The sequence below is a fragment of the Cottoperca gobio genome, chromosome 12 (genome assembly GCF_900634415.1).
Source record: "Cottoperca gobio chromosome 12, fCotGob3.1, whole genome shotgun sequence".
Classification (NCBI taxonomy): domain Eukaryota; kingdom Metazoa; phylum Chordata; class Actinopteri; order Perciformes; family Bovichtidae; genus Cottoperca; species Cottoperca gobio.
Genome location: NC_041366.1, coordinates 7,662,208 through 7,679,841, shown reverse-complemented (window position 1 = coordinate 7,679,841; position 17,634 = coordinate 7,662,208). Strand labels below are relative to the sequence as shown.

The following is a 17,634-nucleotide window of genomic DNA, read 5'->3' as shown; positions in this document are numbered from 1 at the left end:
CTTATGGCATTCTCTACTATGACATACTGCACAATGACTTTTTTCAACATATGATATGACTTTGCTGTAATCAAGTGCCTCCATGATACCAGTACACACTCAGCATGTATTCTATTTGGGGGCGTGCCCCTTCAGGCCTTTGGTTTTCCCCACAAACTAAGGTATTGCTGCCTCAAAAGTCAGTTCCCATACCGGGAGTCGAACACGGGCCGCCTGGGTGAAAACCAGGAATCCTAACCGCTAGACCATATGGGACATTTGTATGGGTTTTATATGCACTGAAAACTTTTGTTTAATATTATTCTATCAGAACTTTTATGAAATGTTCATGGCATACCATACTATTACATTTTTTGTGAATACTAAACTATGACATTTATCTTTATATACTATGAATTCTTTACCTTATTCTTATGACATACTAGGCTACTATGACGTTTTCCATTTTCGAAGACATACTATAAAATGACATAATATACTATGAATCTTTTATGATGTACAAACGATGACATTTTAACACATTTCTTATGGCATTTTCTACTATGAAATACTGCACAATGACTTTTTTCAACTATTTGATATGACTTTGCTGTAATCAAGTGCCTCCATGATACCAGTACACACTCAGTATGTATTCTATTTGGGAGCCTGACCCATCAGGCCTTTGGTTTTCCCCACAACTAAGGTATTGCTGCCTCAAAAGTCAGTTCCCATACCGGGAGTCGGACCCGGGCCGCCTGGGTGAAAACCAGGAATCCTAACCGCTAGACCATATGGGACATTTGTATGGGTTTTATATGCACTGAAAACTTTTGTTTAATATTATTCTATCAGAACTTTTCTGAAATGTTCATGGCATACCATACTATTACATTTTTTGCGAATACTAAACTATGACATTTATCTTTATATACTATGAATTCTTTACTTTATTTTTTACGACATATTATAGGCTACTATGACGTTTTCCATTTTCGAAGACATACTATAAAATGACATAATATACTATGAATCTTTTATGATGTCCAAATGATGAAATTTTAACACATTTCTTATGGCATTCTCTACTATGAAATACTGCACAATGACTTTTTTCAACTATTTGATATGACTTTGCTGTAATCAAGTGCCTCCATGATACCAGTACACACTCAGTATGTATTCTATTTGGGAGCCTGACCCATCAGGCCTTTGGTTTTCCCCACAACTAAGGTATTGCTGCCTCAAAAGTCAGTTCCCATACCGGGAGTCGGACCCGGGCCGCCTGGGTGAAAACCAGGAATCCTAACCGCTAGACCATATGGGACATTTGTATGGGTTTTATATGCACTGAAAACTTTTGTTTAATATTATTCTATCAGAACTTTTATGAAATTTTCATGGCATACCATACTATTACATTTTTTGCGAATACTAAACTATGACATTTATCTTTATATACTATGAATTCTTTACTTTATTTTTTACGACATACTATAGGCTACTATGACGTTTTCCATTTTCGAAGACATACTATAAAATGACATAATATACTATGAATCTTTTATGATGTACAAATGATGACATTTTTACACATTTCTTATGGCATTCTCTACTATGACATACTGCACAATGACTTTTTTCAACATATGATATGACTTTGCTGTAATCAAGTGCCTCCATGATACCAGTACACACTCAGTATGTAGTCTATTTGGGGGCCTGACCCATCAGGCCTTTGGTTTTCCCCACAACTAAAGTATTGCTGCCCCAAAAGTCAGTTCCCATACCGGGAGTCGGACCCGGGCCGCCTGGGTGAAAACCAGGAATCCTAACCGCTAGACCATATGGGACATTTGTATGGGTTTTATATGCACTGAAAACTTTTGTTTAATATTATTCTATCAGAACTTTTCTGAAATGTTCATGGCATACCATACTATTACATTTTTTGCGAATACTAAACTAAGACATTTATCTTTATATACTATGAATTCTTTACTTTATTTTTTACGACATACTATAGGCTACTATGACGTTTTCCATTTTCGAAGACATACTATAAAATGACATAATATACTATGAATCTTTTATGATGTCCAAATGATGAAATTTTAACACATTTCTTATGGCATTCTCTACTATGACATACTGCACATTTACTTTGTTCAACATATGACATGACTTTTCTGTAATCAAGTGCCTCCATGATACCAGTACACACTCAGCATGTATTCTATTTGGGGGCGTGCCCCTTCAGGCCTTTGGTTTTCCCCACAAACTAAGGTATTGCTGCCTCAAAAGTCAGTTCCCATACCGGGAGTCAAACACGGGCCACCTGGGTGAAAATCAGGAATCCTAACCGCTAGACCATATGGGACATTTGTGTGGGTTTTATATGCGCTAAAAAACGTTTGTTTTATATTATTCTATCAGATCTTTTATGAAAAGTTCATAGAATGCAATGCTATTACTTTTTTTGCGAATACTAAACTATGACATTTATCTTTATATACTATGAATTCTTTACCTTATTTTTTACGACATACTATAGGCTACTATGACGTTTTCCATTTTCGAAGACATACTATAAAATGCCATATTATACTATGAATCTTTTATGATGTACAAATTATAACATTTTAACACATTTCTTATGGCATTCTCTACTATGACATACTGCACATTTACTTTGTTCAACATATGATATGACTTTTCTGTAATCAAGTGCCTCCATGATACCAGTACACACTCAGTATGTAGTCTATTTGGGGGCCTGACCCATCAGGCCTTTGGTTTTCCCCCCAACTAAGATATTGCTGCCCCAAAAGTCAGTTCCCATACCGGGAGTCGGACCCGGGCCGCCTGGGTGAAAACCAGGAATCCTAACCGCTAGACCATATGGGACATTTGTATGGGTTTTATATGCACTGAAAACTTTTGTTTAATATTATTCTATCAGAACTTTTATGAAATGTTCATGGCATACCATACTATTACATTTTTTGTGAATACTAAACTATGACATTTATCTTTATATACTATGAATTCTTTACCTTATTCTTATGACATACTAGGCTACTATGACGTTTTCCATTTTCGAAGACATACTATAAAATGACATAATATACTATGAATCTTTTATGATGTACAAACGATGACATTTTAACACATTTCTTATGGCATTTTCTACTATGACATACTGCACATTTACTTTGTTCAACATATGATATGACTTTTCTGTAATCAAGTGCCTCCATAATACCAGTACACACTCAGCATGTATTCTATTTGGGGGCGTGCCCCTTCAGGCCTTTGGTTTTCCCCACAAACTAAGGTATTGCCGCCCCAAAATTCAGTTCCCATACCGGGAGTCGAACCCGGGCCGCCTGGGTGAAAACCAAGAATCCTAACTGCTAGACCATATGGGACATTTGTGTGGGTTTTATATGCGCTAAAAAACTTTTGTTTTATATTATTCTATCTCACACTCAGCATGTATTCTATTTGTTTTTCTCCACTAAGGTATTGCTGCCCCAAAAGTTAATTTCCATACCGGGAGTCGAAGCCTGGCCGCCTGGTTGAAAACCAGGAATCCTTACCGCTAGACATTTGTATGGGTTTTACATACACTAAAAAACTTTTGTTTAATATTATTCTATCAGATCTTTTATGAAAAGTTCATGGCATACCATACCATTAATTTTTTTGCTTTGCACATTTTAAAATAATTTTTTCAACATACTATATTGTCACTTGGACACGCAGCAGGGGGACCCCCAGGGAACGGTTCTGGTGCAGTTGCTCTTCACCCTCTACACTCCAGATTTCACCCACAACACAGCAAAGTGTCACCTGCAGAAGTTCTCTGATGGGGATGACGAGGAGTACAGAGAGCTGACACAGGACTTTCCCCTCTGGTGTCAGAGGAACCACCTCCTGCTCAACGCAGGGAAGACCAGGGAGCTGGTGGTGTACTTTAGGAGGCGCCATCATTCTCCCCCAACACCAGTGAACGTCCTGGGAACGGACATTGAGATTGTAAAACCTTACAAGTACCTGGGTGTTCACCTGAACAATAAACTGGACTGGTCAGATATCCTCTGGACACTGTGGAGGTGGTGGGAGACAGGAAAATGACGGCCAAGCTGTCCTCTCTATTGGACAACATGTCCCACCCCCTCCAGGACACTTTGTCCGCGCTGTGCAGCTCCTTCAGCGACAGGCTGCTTCACCTGCGGTGTCTCACGGAGATACCGTAGGTCCTTTCTTCCTGCAGCGGTCAGACTGTACAATCACCAAGGCCCCTGGTAGACCACCGCACAATACAGACAATTCCACCAATGTTGTGTAATTATCACTGCCATGTGCAATATTCATCTTTATAAACTATTCAACCGCTTGTACTTATATTATTTTTATTTAATTATCGTGCGCTTGGCACTTTACCTCAAATATTATTTTGCTGTAACGATGTAAATTTCCCCGTTGTGGGACTCGTAAAGGATTTCTAATTCTGATTAAAATATTCCAAAAGTAAAAAGATAAAGAAACATATCTTAGCCGACAGGTCTTCTGCTTCTTCCATTCATCGTGCTCTCAATCACGTCGCTTAAGATGACATCTTAAATTGAGAGAAAAATTAATGCACCATATATCCTTTAATAACTACAAGTACAAGTTACATATCGTCAATTATCAGGACTTCAGACGAGTATGAGGTTCTGCTGCTGCACTTCAGGTTTGCCTTGGATCAGCCCCTAGTTATGCTGCTATAGGCTTAGACTGCCGGGGGACACCTCCTTGCTCTCTTCCTTCTCTTCCTCTCTCCTCCCCTCCCTCTCTTCTTCTCCCTCTCTATCTATATGCATTATGTAAATGTATGTTACTAACACAGCATCCGGGCCATCATCCCCAGAGCTTCTGTGTCTCATGTGGCAGGTTGCCACAGATAAAGTTTACGTCAGGATCATGAATCGTGGCTGCGCCTGCTGCCCTGGTCCTGCTGGAAGCCTTTTTGACATTTTCCTGGATTCATCCAAACTTTCTCTTTTTTTCAACACAACATAATTTCTGTCAAATGTTGTATTTGTACTATGTTGTTTATTCTGTACACACGACATCTATTGCAAGTCTGTCCGTCCTGGGAGAGGGATCCCTCCTCAGTTGCTCTCCCTGAGGTTTCTTCCATTTCCCCCCCTTTAATTGTGGGGTTTCTTTTAGGAAGTTTTTCCTTGTGTGATGCGAGGGTCTAAGGACAGAGGGTGTCGTATCCTGTACAGTCTGTAAATCACACTGAGACAAATGTATAATTTGTGATATTGGGCTATATACATAAATTTGATTTGATTTGAGTGTTTCCTATCCAAGCTATTGTGCTGAGCTGTTGCTGCTAATTGGGAATATCCTGAATACAGCAGGAAGGAAACATTTGGCCTGAGTCAGAGTTGCCATTCCACTGCATGAAGTTACATACAATGACGGCTTTCCCCATCCACTGTGCTTCCATGAATCTGAATGTGTTCTCCATAACCACACCGGCACAATATATAATGTATGACATGTTTGTGATATGTGAAGTGAAGCCATAATACCAAGGAAATCTCCCTCCAGCTCTACATCTTAAAAGATCCTTTCATAAAAGGCAACACATGTCTGCTTGAGCATTTGGGATTCATCAGACACTGTCACAATCAGATAATGGAAGCTTTCTAAAAATAGACAAGAAGCAACAGGCTTCAGGGGAAATTTGGTTTAGAAATATAAGAACAAACAATACCAATAACATGAGACAGTGACAACCGATCCTCTCCGCTGCTCGCTCATCTGTTCACTATAATCCTTTTTTTTTTTTTTTTTTTTTACTAAATTTGAAATGTTTTCACATATTTGCAAACTTGTTTCTGATGAAAACACAAAATAAAATAAAATAGCCCCAAGCTAAAAGTGTGATAAAATAGTATTTATTTCACAGACATATACAAGGACAGGAAGAAAAAAAAATAAACAGCTTATGGTGATATCTGTAGAACACATAAAGCAAAAAAAAAAAATAGACTGTACATCTGAGAATGGATGCCTGAGTGTAATTGAGGTTTCATAACTAAAACCAACAGGCTCCATCTGCCATCACATACGGCAGAGAAACATAGAAGTACTGAGAAAACCACAAACGTGTCCATAAAATCAGAGAAAACAGAAAGGTGGCAATCCAACGTTACAATCCACAGAGATCATTTTGAACCGCAACTACAGGATGGACAGAGTACTGCACATGGCCCACATACAATTCAGTCTGATGGAGTGTTTATAAAGTGTCTTTGAAAAATGTATCATACAAAAATCTTTGAACATTTTTATTTCTGACTTTTATTTTGCTGTTCAGATTATAATTATTATTATTTTTATCCATGAAACCGAGAAATTATGTCTTGATTAAGGTCACATTAACATTGAATTCAATATTCAGGTATTAGAACTGAGAAAAGAAATTGAAGGAAATGATTGTCAACTTAATATTTGGAGGTAACATTATGATTTTTGTTTTTTAACACTGCCATTGCAAGGGAACAATTTCCAAATCCAGTTGAAAAGAATGAATTACGGATGTAATTTAGATTTCACATTTCATTAAGAGATTTCTTTTTTGTTTTCACAAGCTCTTAAAGTCCATATACTTTATCCTTTTGTAGCGCACACCTCTGATATCTACACTTACTCCGATTTAAACAGAAAGTGAAAAATCAGTTCTCTGTCAAATACAATTTGAATAATTTAAAAATGAAACAGTTGACCTTATTTGTTAACGCTGCCACAGGAAAAGTCTGAACAAAAAGAAAATTATTTTCTTCATCCAACTGCAAAGAAATTAATGAAAGTAAAGCGAGTCGGATGAAGACGAGTTGAGTAAACACATTGTCCATACAGTAATCGTACAGTAACACAGCTTCATATAACTGGGGAGAAAGACACAAAAGCACAATGTTGGGAAGGTTCTGCAGACATGGACTATCCTCAGTCACTCACTGGTAATAGTTTCCTGTGGGAATCTCCCTTCAGTCACTTTTGGGATTTTTACATGATGTTTTGCTATTCCAACCTCAAAAGTGATATAATTTGAGTATTGACTAGATATTTATTGCCATTTGTTCCGATTATATTTCTTGTAAGAAAAATCATTTTATTTTAGATTATTTTCCAATTAAATAAAATGCTTATTTTGACTAACGGGTTTAAACCGGTTGACTGAGAGTCGATTAACGGCTAATTAGTCTGTTACAAATGAACACAAGACTGAGTTAAACCATGTCTGTGAAACATTCCCTGATAATATTTTTTTATTTTTCTACATATAAACATCATTTATAATGACATATATGAAATGTGTGATATACAATAATATACAAAAAGAAAAGCTTCAACTGGATCCATGCATAATATGTGGAGCTAGCTTGCAGTTGTCAAACTGGAAAAAGTTTGACTCAGATGCACCTTGTGTTTCTGTCAGTCAATTAATCAAAAGTTTAATAACTGCACAGCTTTGGATCACCACCAGACCAACATAAAGACAATGCAAGAAAATGTTTTTGGATGCGAGCGGTAAAGCCGTCACCTCCATCTGCTGCAGACAGAACACAAGGCTTGTAGATTTCAAATGCAAGATTAAACCAGGTTTACTGTACTAGAGGTATTGGGGTCTTTTCATGCGGTGAGCGCTGGCCACCCAGAGATCCTTAATTTACCTGGAGTTGGTGGGACGTGACACACGAGTACAGTGAGCGAGAGACGCTCTTGTCAGTTCATCATCTCATGCTCACACCCACCGACCAACACGCTCTGACTCGGCTATGTAAACTCAGCTTTCATGACACAACTGACCAGTTGTTGAAGCCGGCAATTCTAATTCACTTCTGTAAGCTTACTGGTGCACACTGTGTCTCTGTTATTTAATGTGGTGTACAATAACAATTGCTACTCAATGTTTTCATATTAACTGACCACACTATTTATTTTAAGTGGAGATGGTAGCAGTGACTGTGAGAGCCCACTCACCATGTGAAAAGAAAAGAAAGAAAAAGTTAGCTGTGAGTTTTGCACTAGTAAGCTTTCTGCCTCCATTTTCATTCCCATTTGATGTACACCTACAGTCTCCAGGAGACACACTATCTTCACAACCTCTTCAGCAGTTTCCCAAAGGACTTTTAGGTAAGATGATTATTACTCAAATTACTTTGACACGAAACAAAGTGCTTAATACTAGTTTCCCGTCGTATAAATGAACCGGCTTGTTATCATGTGTTTCTACCTTTAAATCGATAACCTTTTCGTAACATACATTGAGAAAGAAGTTATACGGGGTTGTATTGTAAATTCTAACCAAGTATCTACGCACTGTAAGAAATGCTGGTGCTTTGTGAAAGGCCAGAATGTATTTTCTTATCTCTCTCACCCAGATGTGTGTCTTTCATTCACACACATTCAGTAACAGTGGATGGATGGATAGACAGGTATAACAAAAGAACACCTTGCTAAAGACATCAGGCAACAAAACAAACATATCATGCAACATAAAATCACTTGTCATAAATGAAATAGACCTTATTCTCTATGTCCCCCCCTCAGGTCAGGAGCCTCCTGACCCTCAGCTGAGACCATTAATGCCCGGAGTTAATGCTTTGGCATCAGATGCACACACAGAGACTGGCAGTTATGCTTCCTTCACAGCATTGAGTCGGTCGATGTAATAACGGACGCACAATAATCTGTTACTTCTCACGATGAATCTCAAAGAAAATGTAAGAACGTGAGGAGATCTGTGAGAAAGAAATCTTCCCCTTCCCACAAAAGAAAAGTGTATGTTCTCCTGTTTGGTAGCTGCACTTCCTGTCCTTACTTGTTGCTTGAAAGATTGAAAAATGTCGCTCCTCTCCAAAACGGGTGAGGAGTCAGTCCACTTGAAGCAGCATTGTGTGTGAGTGAACTCAAATGTCCTGACACAGTGTAGCTCCTACAGTCCTTTCCTGAGTGAACTGCAGTGACCATAAAGAAACAGAGTAGGGTCTGTTTCCCCTGTCCTCATGGACAGTAGGTGGATTCTCCTGATGCATTATGGGTAGTGCAGTTAGATGTGACCACTGAATATGTCCATGGAAATCTTGCAAAACATACCCTTCAATCAGCTTTCACTTCGCAAAGTTCCTTGTATGGGTTCATCCCTGTCCTGGATCCTGGTTGGACCCTGGCTGATGCATTCTGGTTAATGTAGTTTAATACGGAACACCAGCTTGTTACAGTGGTAAAGGCAGAGGCTGACTCTTGAGAGGAGCCCTAGAACGGGCTGACACGGAGAAGATGCTTGAAATTAACCTGAGAGGTGAGGAGAGGAGAAGAGAGTAGAGGAGAAGAGGAGAAGAGACGAGAAGAAGAGAAGAGAGTAGAGGAAGAAGAGAGTAGAGGAGAAGAGAGTAGAGGAGAAGAGACGAGAAGAGAGTAGAGAGAAGAGAGAGAGTAGAGGAGAAGAGAGTAGAGGAGAGTAGAGAGAAGAGAGTAGAGGAGAAGAGAAGAGAGAGAGAGAGAGAAGAGAAGAGAGAGAAGAGAGTAGAGGAGAAGAGACGAGAAGAGAGTAGAGGAGAAGAGAAGAGAGTAGAGGAGAAGAGGAGAAGAGACGAGAAGAGAGTAGAGGAGAAGAGAAGAGAGTAGAAGAGAAGAGAGTAGAGGAGAAGAGAGTAGAGGAGAAGAGACGAGAAGAGAGTAGAGGAGAAGAGAAGAGAGTAGAGGAGAAGAGAAGAGAGTAGAGGAGAAGAGAGTAGAGGAGAAGAGACGAGAAGAAAACAGAGGAAAGGAAAAATGGAAAAAAGTTAATGGAAAAAGCAGGATGAGAGGTTGGAGAAAAGAAGAGAGGACATGAAGGAGGAGGAAAATAGAAGGGGGAAAAAAGGAACTTTAAAAAACATGTATAAATCATAATGTAATTAAGCACTGCCTTGACAGTACAGATTTAAATAACAGAGCTGAATGAGAGATATGGAGGCATACATATAGGGTTATAATCGGAGTGTGTGTGTGTGTGTGTGTGTGTGTGTGTGTGTGTGTGTGTGTGTGTGTGTGTGTGTGTGTGAGGGTTATAATCACATGTTGGCTAGATATTTGTAGGGTTGTCTGAATGTTGTTTATAGCAGCACTTTGAACCATTTTCAGTTCTTACTGAGGGAGAGCTTTGCTTTGCTCTTCTCACTGGTGTAACTCCCATTTGAGGGCGTCTTGTGGCACTCTTATACATTTGAAAGTGACACTTAATTAGGATTTTAATTAGGTTCGTTACAGAGGCTGCTCCCCATCCAGAGGTCTAAAACTATCTGCCAAACAAGCTAAACTAAGAACATAAACCACCATGTGTGGCCGTCGGTGAGAACTCATTCACAACACATGTGCAACAACACAGATGTGAGAGGAAAATGTACTCGGACAGATAAAGAGAAGACATTGACACAAAGAAAAATCTAATGATCAATGTGAGTGTATGTTTCTTACATTAGATTGGCATGGACTTCATCTTGACCATAGAGGTGAGTTCCTGTTTGGTCACATGATTGCGCCGCCTCTGTCTCACCCTGCAAATATAAAACAACTAGTAAACAGAAAACCTTAAAAATGCCATGCTTTGAAAAAAATAACAAAATCTCACTGAAATACAGAGGAAGAGACACAGACCACACAGCTGTGGCCTGTGGATTTGGGATACGTGTGTGTGTGTGTGTGTGTGTGTGTGTGTGTGTGTGTGTGTGTGTGTATGTATATATACGTGTATGTGTATGTGTGTGTGTCTTACCACAGGACAAAGATGAGGGAAAGGACGGTGGTGAGGATGACCACGGAGAACAAAACCAACAGAATCACCAAACCCAAATTACCTTCATCCTCAGGATGTACAGAGTCTGAATGGGAAGAGAGAGGGAACAAACCACAGGGGAGGTCAACCAAACAAGCAGGGTGGGAGATACAGAGAAAGAGAGAGTTAACGTTAAACAGAGAGCAGAGCTGACTCAAAGATGAAAGGTGTAAGATCGAGAGGAAAACATATCAAGAAAAAGTTGGAAAACAAATATAGTTAAGGATAAGGTCCGTTCAGCTTTTTAAGAGCAAAATTCAAGCACTTTTAGGGACCTAAATAAAAACTTTCCAGACTCTCGAAGCCTTTATCATCACATCCAAGCTGTCACTATAAATGCTTAAGTGAAAAATAAAGTTTACAGAATCCCTTTACACTCATAGACCTCGATGTATATATTGTCACTATGTTTATTTTACCAGCTGTTAATATTAACTTTGATTGTCTGCAAAGTGGAACAGAAAAGAGATCACTTTTTATTTTGGCGCCCATGTATGTCAATCTAGTGCCGGTCCAACATATCCCTAATTTTGAAGACATAATGGTTCAAATTAAGCATTTTCTAAACGTTTTAAGACTTTCTACAAACTCTGTAAGGAATAGGATGGACAAAAATACCTAATTTAATAAGATACAGCTGGATTGTTTTCTTGTCATAATTAATCAAAAACAAAGCCTGTGAAATTACAGATTTTATTCATTTATTTCTTTTCATCTTCTGTGTTTGTGTGTCACTAAGAAAAAAAAATAAAGACAGAAAAAAAAGTGGAATGCGTGTGATCTTGGATTTAATTACTCTCTGGTGAGAAGTTAATTTTAAAATATGCCATTATCGCGTTCACACAAACATGCATTTATCGTACTCAGAGGAGTAAACTATTCTCGTTCACACACAAACAAGCAAAAAAAACAAAACACAGCACCAACACACACACACACACACACACACACACACACATTCAAAATAAAATGTGGAAAAAAACACATCAGGATTTATGAGCACATCTGCAAATGAAGAAGACATCTGGTTCACAGCAGACCATCTTAAATCTGACACCAGCATCACAGCAACTTTCAGCCTCTACTGTCAAAACTGTGTCTATTTGCATCCTTGTACATACTTGCTGTGTATTCCCTGCACGTGCGTATTTCAAATGTGCATGCTCGTGTGTTTTTGCTCATGTATATGTGAGCTGCTATGTACTTAACTTTTCATCCAGCGCACAAACTGAAGGGAACATAACACCCTGCAGGTACAATTTACTGCGGTTATATGTAATTTGGTGATAAAGCCGGGCACAATGTACTTGTACTGCTCTATCTAGAGTATAATAACAGTAAATAGTGCCTCATTGCCTTATTAATGATTGATGCGGCTTCTTATTGGTGCCAAAAAAGGGGGAAAAACATTCACTCGTCCTGCTGTTTGACTAGCTGTGATTCACAAAAATAAACTTTTCAGTCTTGTTTCAAAACCATTCATACCTTTAACCAACTCGACTCTGTTAATAATTTCACATCAAAATTAGATAACGGATGTTTTTGGTTTTTAATATACTGTTACAAGTTTTAATGGGCGAGTTTATTTTGTTTATCGCACAAGTTGACATTGCGATGACGACAAAAAGAAACACCAATATATTGTGCAGCCCTGAACAACATACAGTATTGGTATTTCTCCTGAATACAGATATTACATTGCAATTATGATTTGAGATGACTTACTGTGTGACTTTGCAGTGGAGGTTTCAGGTTTTGTGTTGAAGGGAAAAAAATAGTCAGCAAATCTGTCCTCTGTAGATTCTGGGGTAGATGAGACTGTAGTACAAACATAATATGCGCACACACACACACACGATTTATTCTAGTGACTAACAATGAATATGCACATAATACAAAATCTGTTGTTCAAAAACTACTGCTAATCTAAGGCAATAGCACTAGACACAGTACATGCATGAGCCATGATAAATAAATCAGTTTTTTAATAAATTAGCAAAACGGTTAATTTACCATTAATCCAATTGTTGTTAACAAATGTATTGAGCTACATTATTATGTTAGTAGTTGTGATTGTAATATGTCATCTTTCTGTACAAACACTTTTGTCCACGTGTGTTGCTTTTAAATGTGCTCTAAAAACGACTTAGAAATTAACATTTTGAGAATTTTCTTTCTGACCTTCCCAAGGCCTGATGAGAAACACGGGCGTCCAGTCACTCCATTGGCTCTCAGAATTCACCTCGTCACGGACTCGAATCTGAAATTGGTGGAGGTGACCGGCCAGGGCGTCAAATATCACGACTGGACTGTGCTCGGAGTAAACCTGATTGATGGAGAAAGAGACAGGACGGCAAATTGTTTTGGGAGTTATTGTGGGTTCTGAGTGACAAGACAAGCAAGAAGTCCCTAAAAACATGTTGAAAGAAGACATTAGATGACCTCTCACTCAACTGATACATGCCACATTTGAATACAAAAATTAAGTATTATTGTTTTGTTTTTTCACCTTGTAATTATTTTTTTAATTCCTTTGTTGTAAAAGGGACCCCTTCATAATAAAACATATGTATACAAAGAGTATTTTGGTTTGAATATGATGATTACAAATATCTTGTTACACGTTAATTGTAACCTCTCCGGGAACCATCACCTTACCGTGGTGGAGAGGTTTGTGCATCCCTATGAACCTGAGAGCTGTGTTGTCTGGAGCCTAGTGCTCCTGGTAGGGTCTCCCAAGGCAAATTGGTCTCAGGCGAGGGGCCGGACTAAGATTGGTTCAAAACGACTTCATGAAAAAGAGGGAAAGGAAAGGAGAGACTCTGCCCAGAGGAAGCCCGGGGCCCCCGTCTGGAGCCCGGCCCAGAGGGAGTGCCCGAAAGCGAGCGCCTGGTGGCCGGGTTTGCCACGGAGCCCGGTCGGGCACAGCCCGAAGAAGCTACGTGGTGCCTCCAATCCATCCGTCCTGTGGGCCCACCACTCATGGGAAAAACCGTTGGGGTCGGGTGCGCTGTCACACGGGTGACAGTGATGGTCAGGGACCTAGACGGACCAGACCCGGGCAGCAGAAGCTGACTCTGGGGACGTGGAACGTCACCTCTCTGTGGGGGAAGGAGCCGGAACTAGTGCGGGAGGTGGAGCGCTACCAGTTGGATCTGCTGGGGCTTACCTCTACGCACAGTCTTGGCTCTGAAACCGTACTCCTGGATAGGGGTTGGACTCTATTCTTCTCCGGAGTTGCCGAAGGTGTGAGGCGTCGGGCGGGTGTGGGGATACTCACAAGTCCCCGGCTGAGCGCCGCTACGTTGGAGTTCACCCCAGTAGACGAGAGGGTCGCCTCCCTACGCCTTAGGGTTATGGGGGGTAAAACTCTGTTGTTTGTGCCTGTGCCCCAAACAGAAGTTCGGACTATTCGGCCTTCTTGGAGACCCTGAATGGAGCCCTGCAGGGAGCTCCAGTAGGGGACTCCGTAGTCTTGCTGGAGAGGCGTGATTGGGAGGAACGGCCTCCCTGATCTAAACCTGAATGTTTGTTTGTTGTTGGACTTCTGTGCTAGTCATGGAATGGCCATAACAAACACCATGTTTGAACATCTGGTACGTGGTACCAGAGCACCCTAGGCCAAAGGTCAATGATCGATTTTGTGATCGTATCATCTGATCTGAGGCCGCATGTCTTGGACACTCGGGTGAAGAGAGGGGTGGAGCTGTTAACTGATTACCATCTGGTGGTGAGTTGGATCAAGGGGTGGGGGAACTGGGAACGTCTGGAGCAAGCCCCTCTCCTGGAGAAAGCCCCTGTCCTGGAGATCTTCACCTCTGGCAGAGCTTTTCAGACATCCCTGTGGAGGTTGGGGGCATTGAACCTGAGTGGGCGACCCGACCCCGGATAAGCGGTAAACGATGGATGGATGGAAGTTAATCTACTATCTGCCTTTTTGTCTTTTGGCACAAAAAGAAAGAAAATCAACCGGACATATTTAATCTATTGATCTAGAATTGAATTGAAACCACATTTTAAACTGAACTACTACTTGAAAGTCCTGCTTTCTGATGGAGACATGATATGTCTCCTTCAATATAAAGGCCCTGTCACACATATCCGTATGACAGAAATGTATGCTGGCGCATACGAAATATCGGCAATAGGTTGATATAAATTAAGGGTAGGTTGTGATCGTTTGAATGACGCAGACGATTTGCCGAACACGCCAGACATACGGCCCTGTCACACAGTTCCGTATGGCAGAAATATATGCCGGAGTATATGAAAAGTAGCTCAAAATTTGTCAGAGTGCAAATACGTCTAACTTTTCCACAGCGGTGTTGTAGCTGACGTATACATAACGAAAACATAACAAATTATTATACGTATGTGAAACATATTGATAGCGTATCACTTACCTATTTAAAACGTATCAGAGCGTCTGGCCAACAGAGCTGGAAAAGTGCCATTTGGTTCATGTCATGCTGATGCTGGAGAACGGCTAGAATACTGAACGCTAGCTGTACTGTAGAAACACGTTTAATAAGTTACTCCGTCGTCAGGGATAATCTTAACATAGGGTAGGAATAGGTTATCCACTCGTTATCACCACTCGCCTGCTCTTAACGAATACTACTTATACCTTACCTTATATCAACGTAAACCAGCATATTTCCGATATTTTGTATACGCTATATTTTTGTATACGTTATGCATTTGGCTATTCGTCTGATACATTTTGTATAAGTAAGTGATACTCTATCAATAGGTTAGACATGCGTATCTGTATATGGTCACTTTTCCGATCCAATCCGATGAAAAGATGGACGTATTTGGACTTTGACAAATTTTCATATACACCAGCATACATTTCTGCCATACGGATATGTGTGACAGGGCCTTTAATTTAATTAAATTAAATTTTTGCCACATGATGTTTTACCTTAACCCCATATTTCAATATGTTCTTTCCTGTTTTTATCAGTATGATCTGTGATTGCCTTGGGTTTCACAAGGTTGTTTTTGACTAATCACAGAAAGTAAATAAATGTGTATGAGTTATGTTTTAATTGCTGGTATAATGTGGGAAACTCTAGTTGTATTTTCTTCAATACAACCTGTATGCAGTGTATCAGTTTGACGGGCTGCACGAGTTAAATCCAGATCAACACTGAAATGATTGCTTACTAACCTCTGACCAGTATATGGAGCCCTGTGGCCTGTATCTGATCTGAAACATCAGAGGGAACGCATCATGCAGCGGCCAGGAAGAGGGAATGTTCCATGAGACCACCAGCCTCTTTGGATAGCCTTCTAGCGTCTCCACCAACAGGGACTCTGGAGGGTCTGGTTTCACTGCAAAGAAAGACAGAAAGAAAGTGTGGCCTCTGTGGTTATTTAAAAGACATCAAGCAAAAACTTACATACACAAGAGGGCAGAATGTAACAAACCAAAGCACTGAAAGGTATCTGCTGAATGATCCATCTTTGTAGCTTTGAGGAATATCAAGTTAATCTAACCAGAAAAACACTTTTATCTATGAATATATCACCTTGCTTATACTAGAGCTATCCATAAACTCTCTTATTTCTTTATTTACGTTTTAAAGCATATGCACACCACTTTGATAAAAAGTGTGCAGAGGTTGTGAAAAGCAGGGGGCAATATGTTCAGCAGCCTCTTTAAAAAGACTTGGGGACTCTGTGAATGGCTTTAAGAGCGACAAGAATGTCATGCACGCAGAGAAGCGGAAAAACAAGATAACTGAGGTCATTATAAGACGGCCAAAAGGGTATGGTCACAATAGCAGTATGTGCAGTGTCAGTTTTGTGTGCATGTCTGAGGGTGTGTGCGTTTAATAAATGTTTTATATGGCCCGCTCGTGATGGACGTTACTCTACTCGTGTGCCTGAATAGCGTTTTGTACTGCGACTGCACTGCCAGTGTCCGTCTGTTTACACCCGTGAAATGTAAGGAAATAAAGTAGTTCTGCTTTTTCTAAATCCACTTTTTTCCCCCACTTTAAACAAAAGTTCAAAAAGGCATCTGTTTGACATGGTATTAGTTCATTGTAATATATCTGAGAACATGCTTTAAAAACAGGAGATCTACGCTTTGTATGAATAATATTCTGCCAGTAGAATCAAATAGTTTTACAAGATATTTAGTATATCAGTTTATGTTTTCAATCTCAAAACACAACTCAACCATGTGATATTCTACTTCAGTAAACTGTAGAGGCCAGTATTACCGGGACCACTAAAGAGAATTGCAGATGTGCATTTGAAATCGAGGGATTCACATTATAGACTCTTTTATCTTCTATAAAGACATGAACCCTGTTGAAGCATGAAGGAAAATAAATTCCATTAAGTGCTTCATAGACATACAATCGTCATATAAATGTGTTGTTGAATTAAGAATTTCAAGCACCCCCTTTCTATGTGTGTGTTTTATGTGATCTTACATAGCTCGTTTAACCTTATCCGGACGGATGTTGTTTCAGATCCAAGAGCGTTGGTCTCTGTGACTCTCAGGGTATGGATGGTTGTCCAGAAGAAAGGATGATCTACATCACAGTGCTTGCGGATGACATCCACAACACATGGCCTCCACTCTTTACCATTCCCCCTAGAAAACAAAACAGAAATTGTGAGTGTGTTGCATTCTGTTGGGTAAAAGGTAACACAGGGTTAGCAATTGATATATAAATGGTCATTTTTTGGTTGAGTATTCCTTTAAACTGGAAAAAAATGATAACTAAGAAGTCACCACAGCTGAA

The 17,634-nt window shown here is 39.8% G+C and overlaps 1 protein-coding gene and 7 non-coding genes across 9 annotated transcripts in view; all 8 read right to left on the bottom strand.

Annotated features, from left to right (window-relative positions):
• Window positions 1–183: 183 nt before the first annotated feature.
• Window positions 184–255, bottom strand: trnae-uuc (transfer RNA glutamic acid (anticodon UUC)). Its single transcript has one exon. It is a non-coding gene; the product is annotated as a tRNA-Glu (tRNA).
• Window positions 256–707: 452 nt separating this feature from the next.
• Window positions 708–779, bottom strand: trnae-uuc (transfer RNA glutamic acid (anticodon UUC)). Its single transcript has one exon. It is a non-coding gene; the product is annotated as a tRNA-Glu (tRNA).
• A 455-nt stretch (window positions 780–1,234) lies between these two features.
• Window positions 1,235–1,306, bottom strand: trnae-uuc (transfer RNA glutamic acid (anticodon UUC)). The gene has a single exon. It is a non-coding gene; the product is annotated as a tRNA-Glu (tRNA).
• A 454-nt stretch (window positions 1,307–1,760) lies between these two features.
• Window positions 1,761–1,832, bottom strand: trnae-uuc (transfer RNA glutamic acid (anticodon UUC)). Its single transcript has one exon. It is a non-coding gene; the product is annotated as a tRNA-Glu (tRNA).
• A 455-nt stretch (window positions 1,833–2,287) lies between these two features.
• On the bottom strand, window positions 2,288–2,359 carry trnae-uuc (transfer RNA glutamic acid (anticodon UUC)). Its single transcript has one exon. It is a non-coding gene; the product is annotated as a tRNA-Glu (tRNA).
• Window positions 2,360–2,814: 455 nt separating this feature from the next.
• On the bottom strand, window positions 2,815–2,886 carry trnae-uuc (transfer RNA glutamic acid (anticodon UUC)). The gene has a single exon. It is a non-coding gene; the product is annotated as a tRNA-Glu (tRNA).
• A 452-nt stretch (window positions 2,887–3,338) lies between these two features.
• Window positions 3,339–3,410, bottom strand: trnae-uuc (transfer RNA glutamic acid (anticodon UUC)). Its single transcript has one exon. It is a non-coding gene; the product is annotated as a tRNA-Glu (tRNA).
• A 2,516-nt stretch (window positions 3,411–5,926) lies between these two features.
• il11ra (interleukin 11 receptor subunit alpha) overlaps window positions 5,927–17,634 on the bottom strand; it is a 54,357-nt gene continuing 42,649 nt past the window's right edge. For both annotated transcript variants that reach the window (XM_029445030.1, XM_029445031.1), the window contains 7 exons: window positions 17,320–17,483; window positions 16,044–16,207; window positions 13,049–13,193; window positions 12,593–12,685; window positions 10,808–10,913; window positions 10,510–10,589; window positions 5,927–9,345 (listed from right to left, as the gene is read on the bottom strand). In XM_029445030.1, coding sequence (XP_029300890.1) covers window positions 10,511–10,589; window positions 10,808–10,913; window positions 12,593–12,685; window positions 13,049–13,193; window positions 16,044–16,207; window positions 17,320–17,483 — 751 coding nt within the window. In that variant the 3' untranslated portion in view covers window positions 5,927–9,345; window position 10,510. The remainder of the gene's footprint in view (window positions 9,346–10,509; window positions 10,590–10,807; window positions 10,914–12,592; window positions 12,686–13,048; window positions 13,194–16,043; window positions 16,208–17,319; window positions 17,484–17,634) is intronic.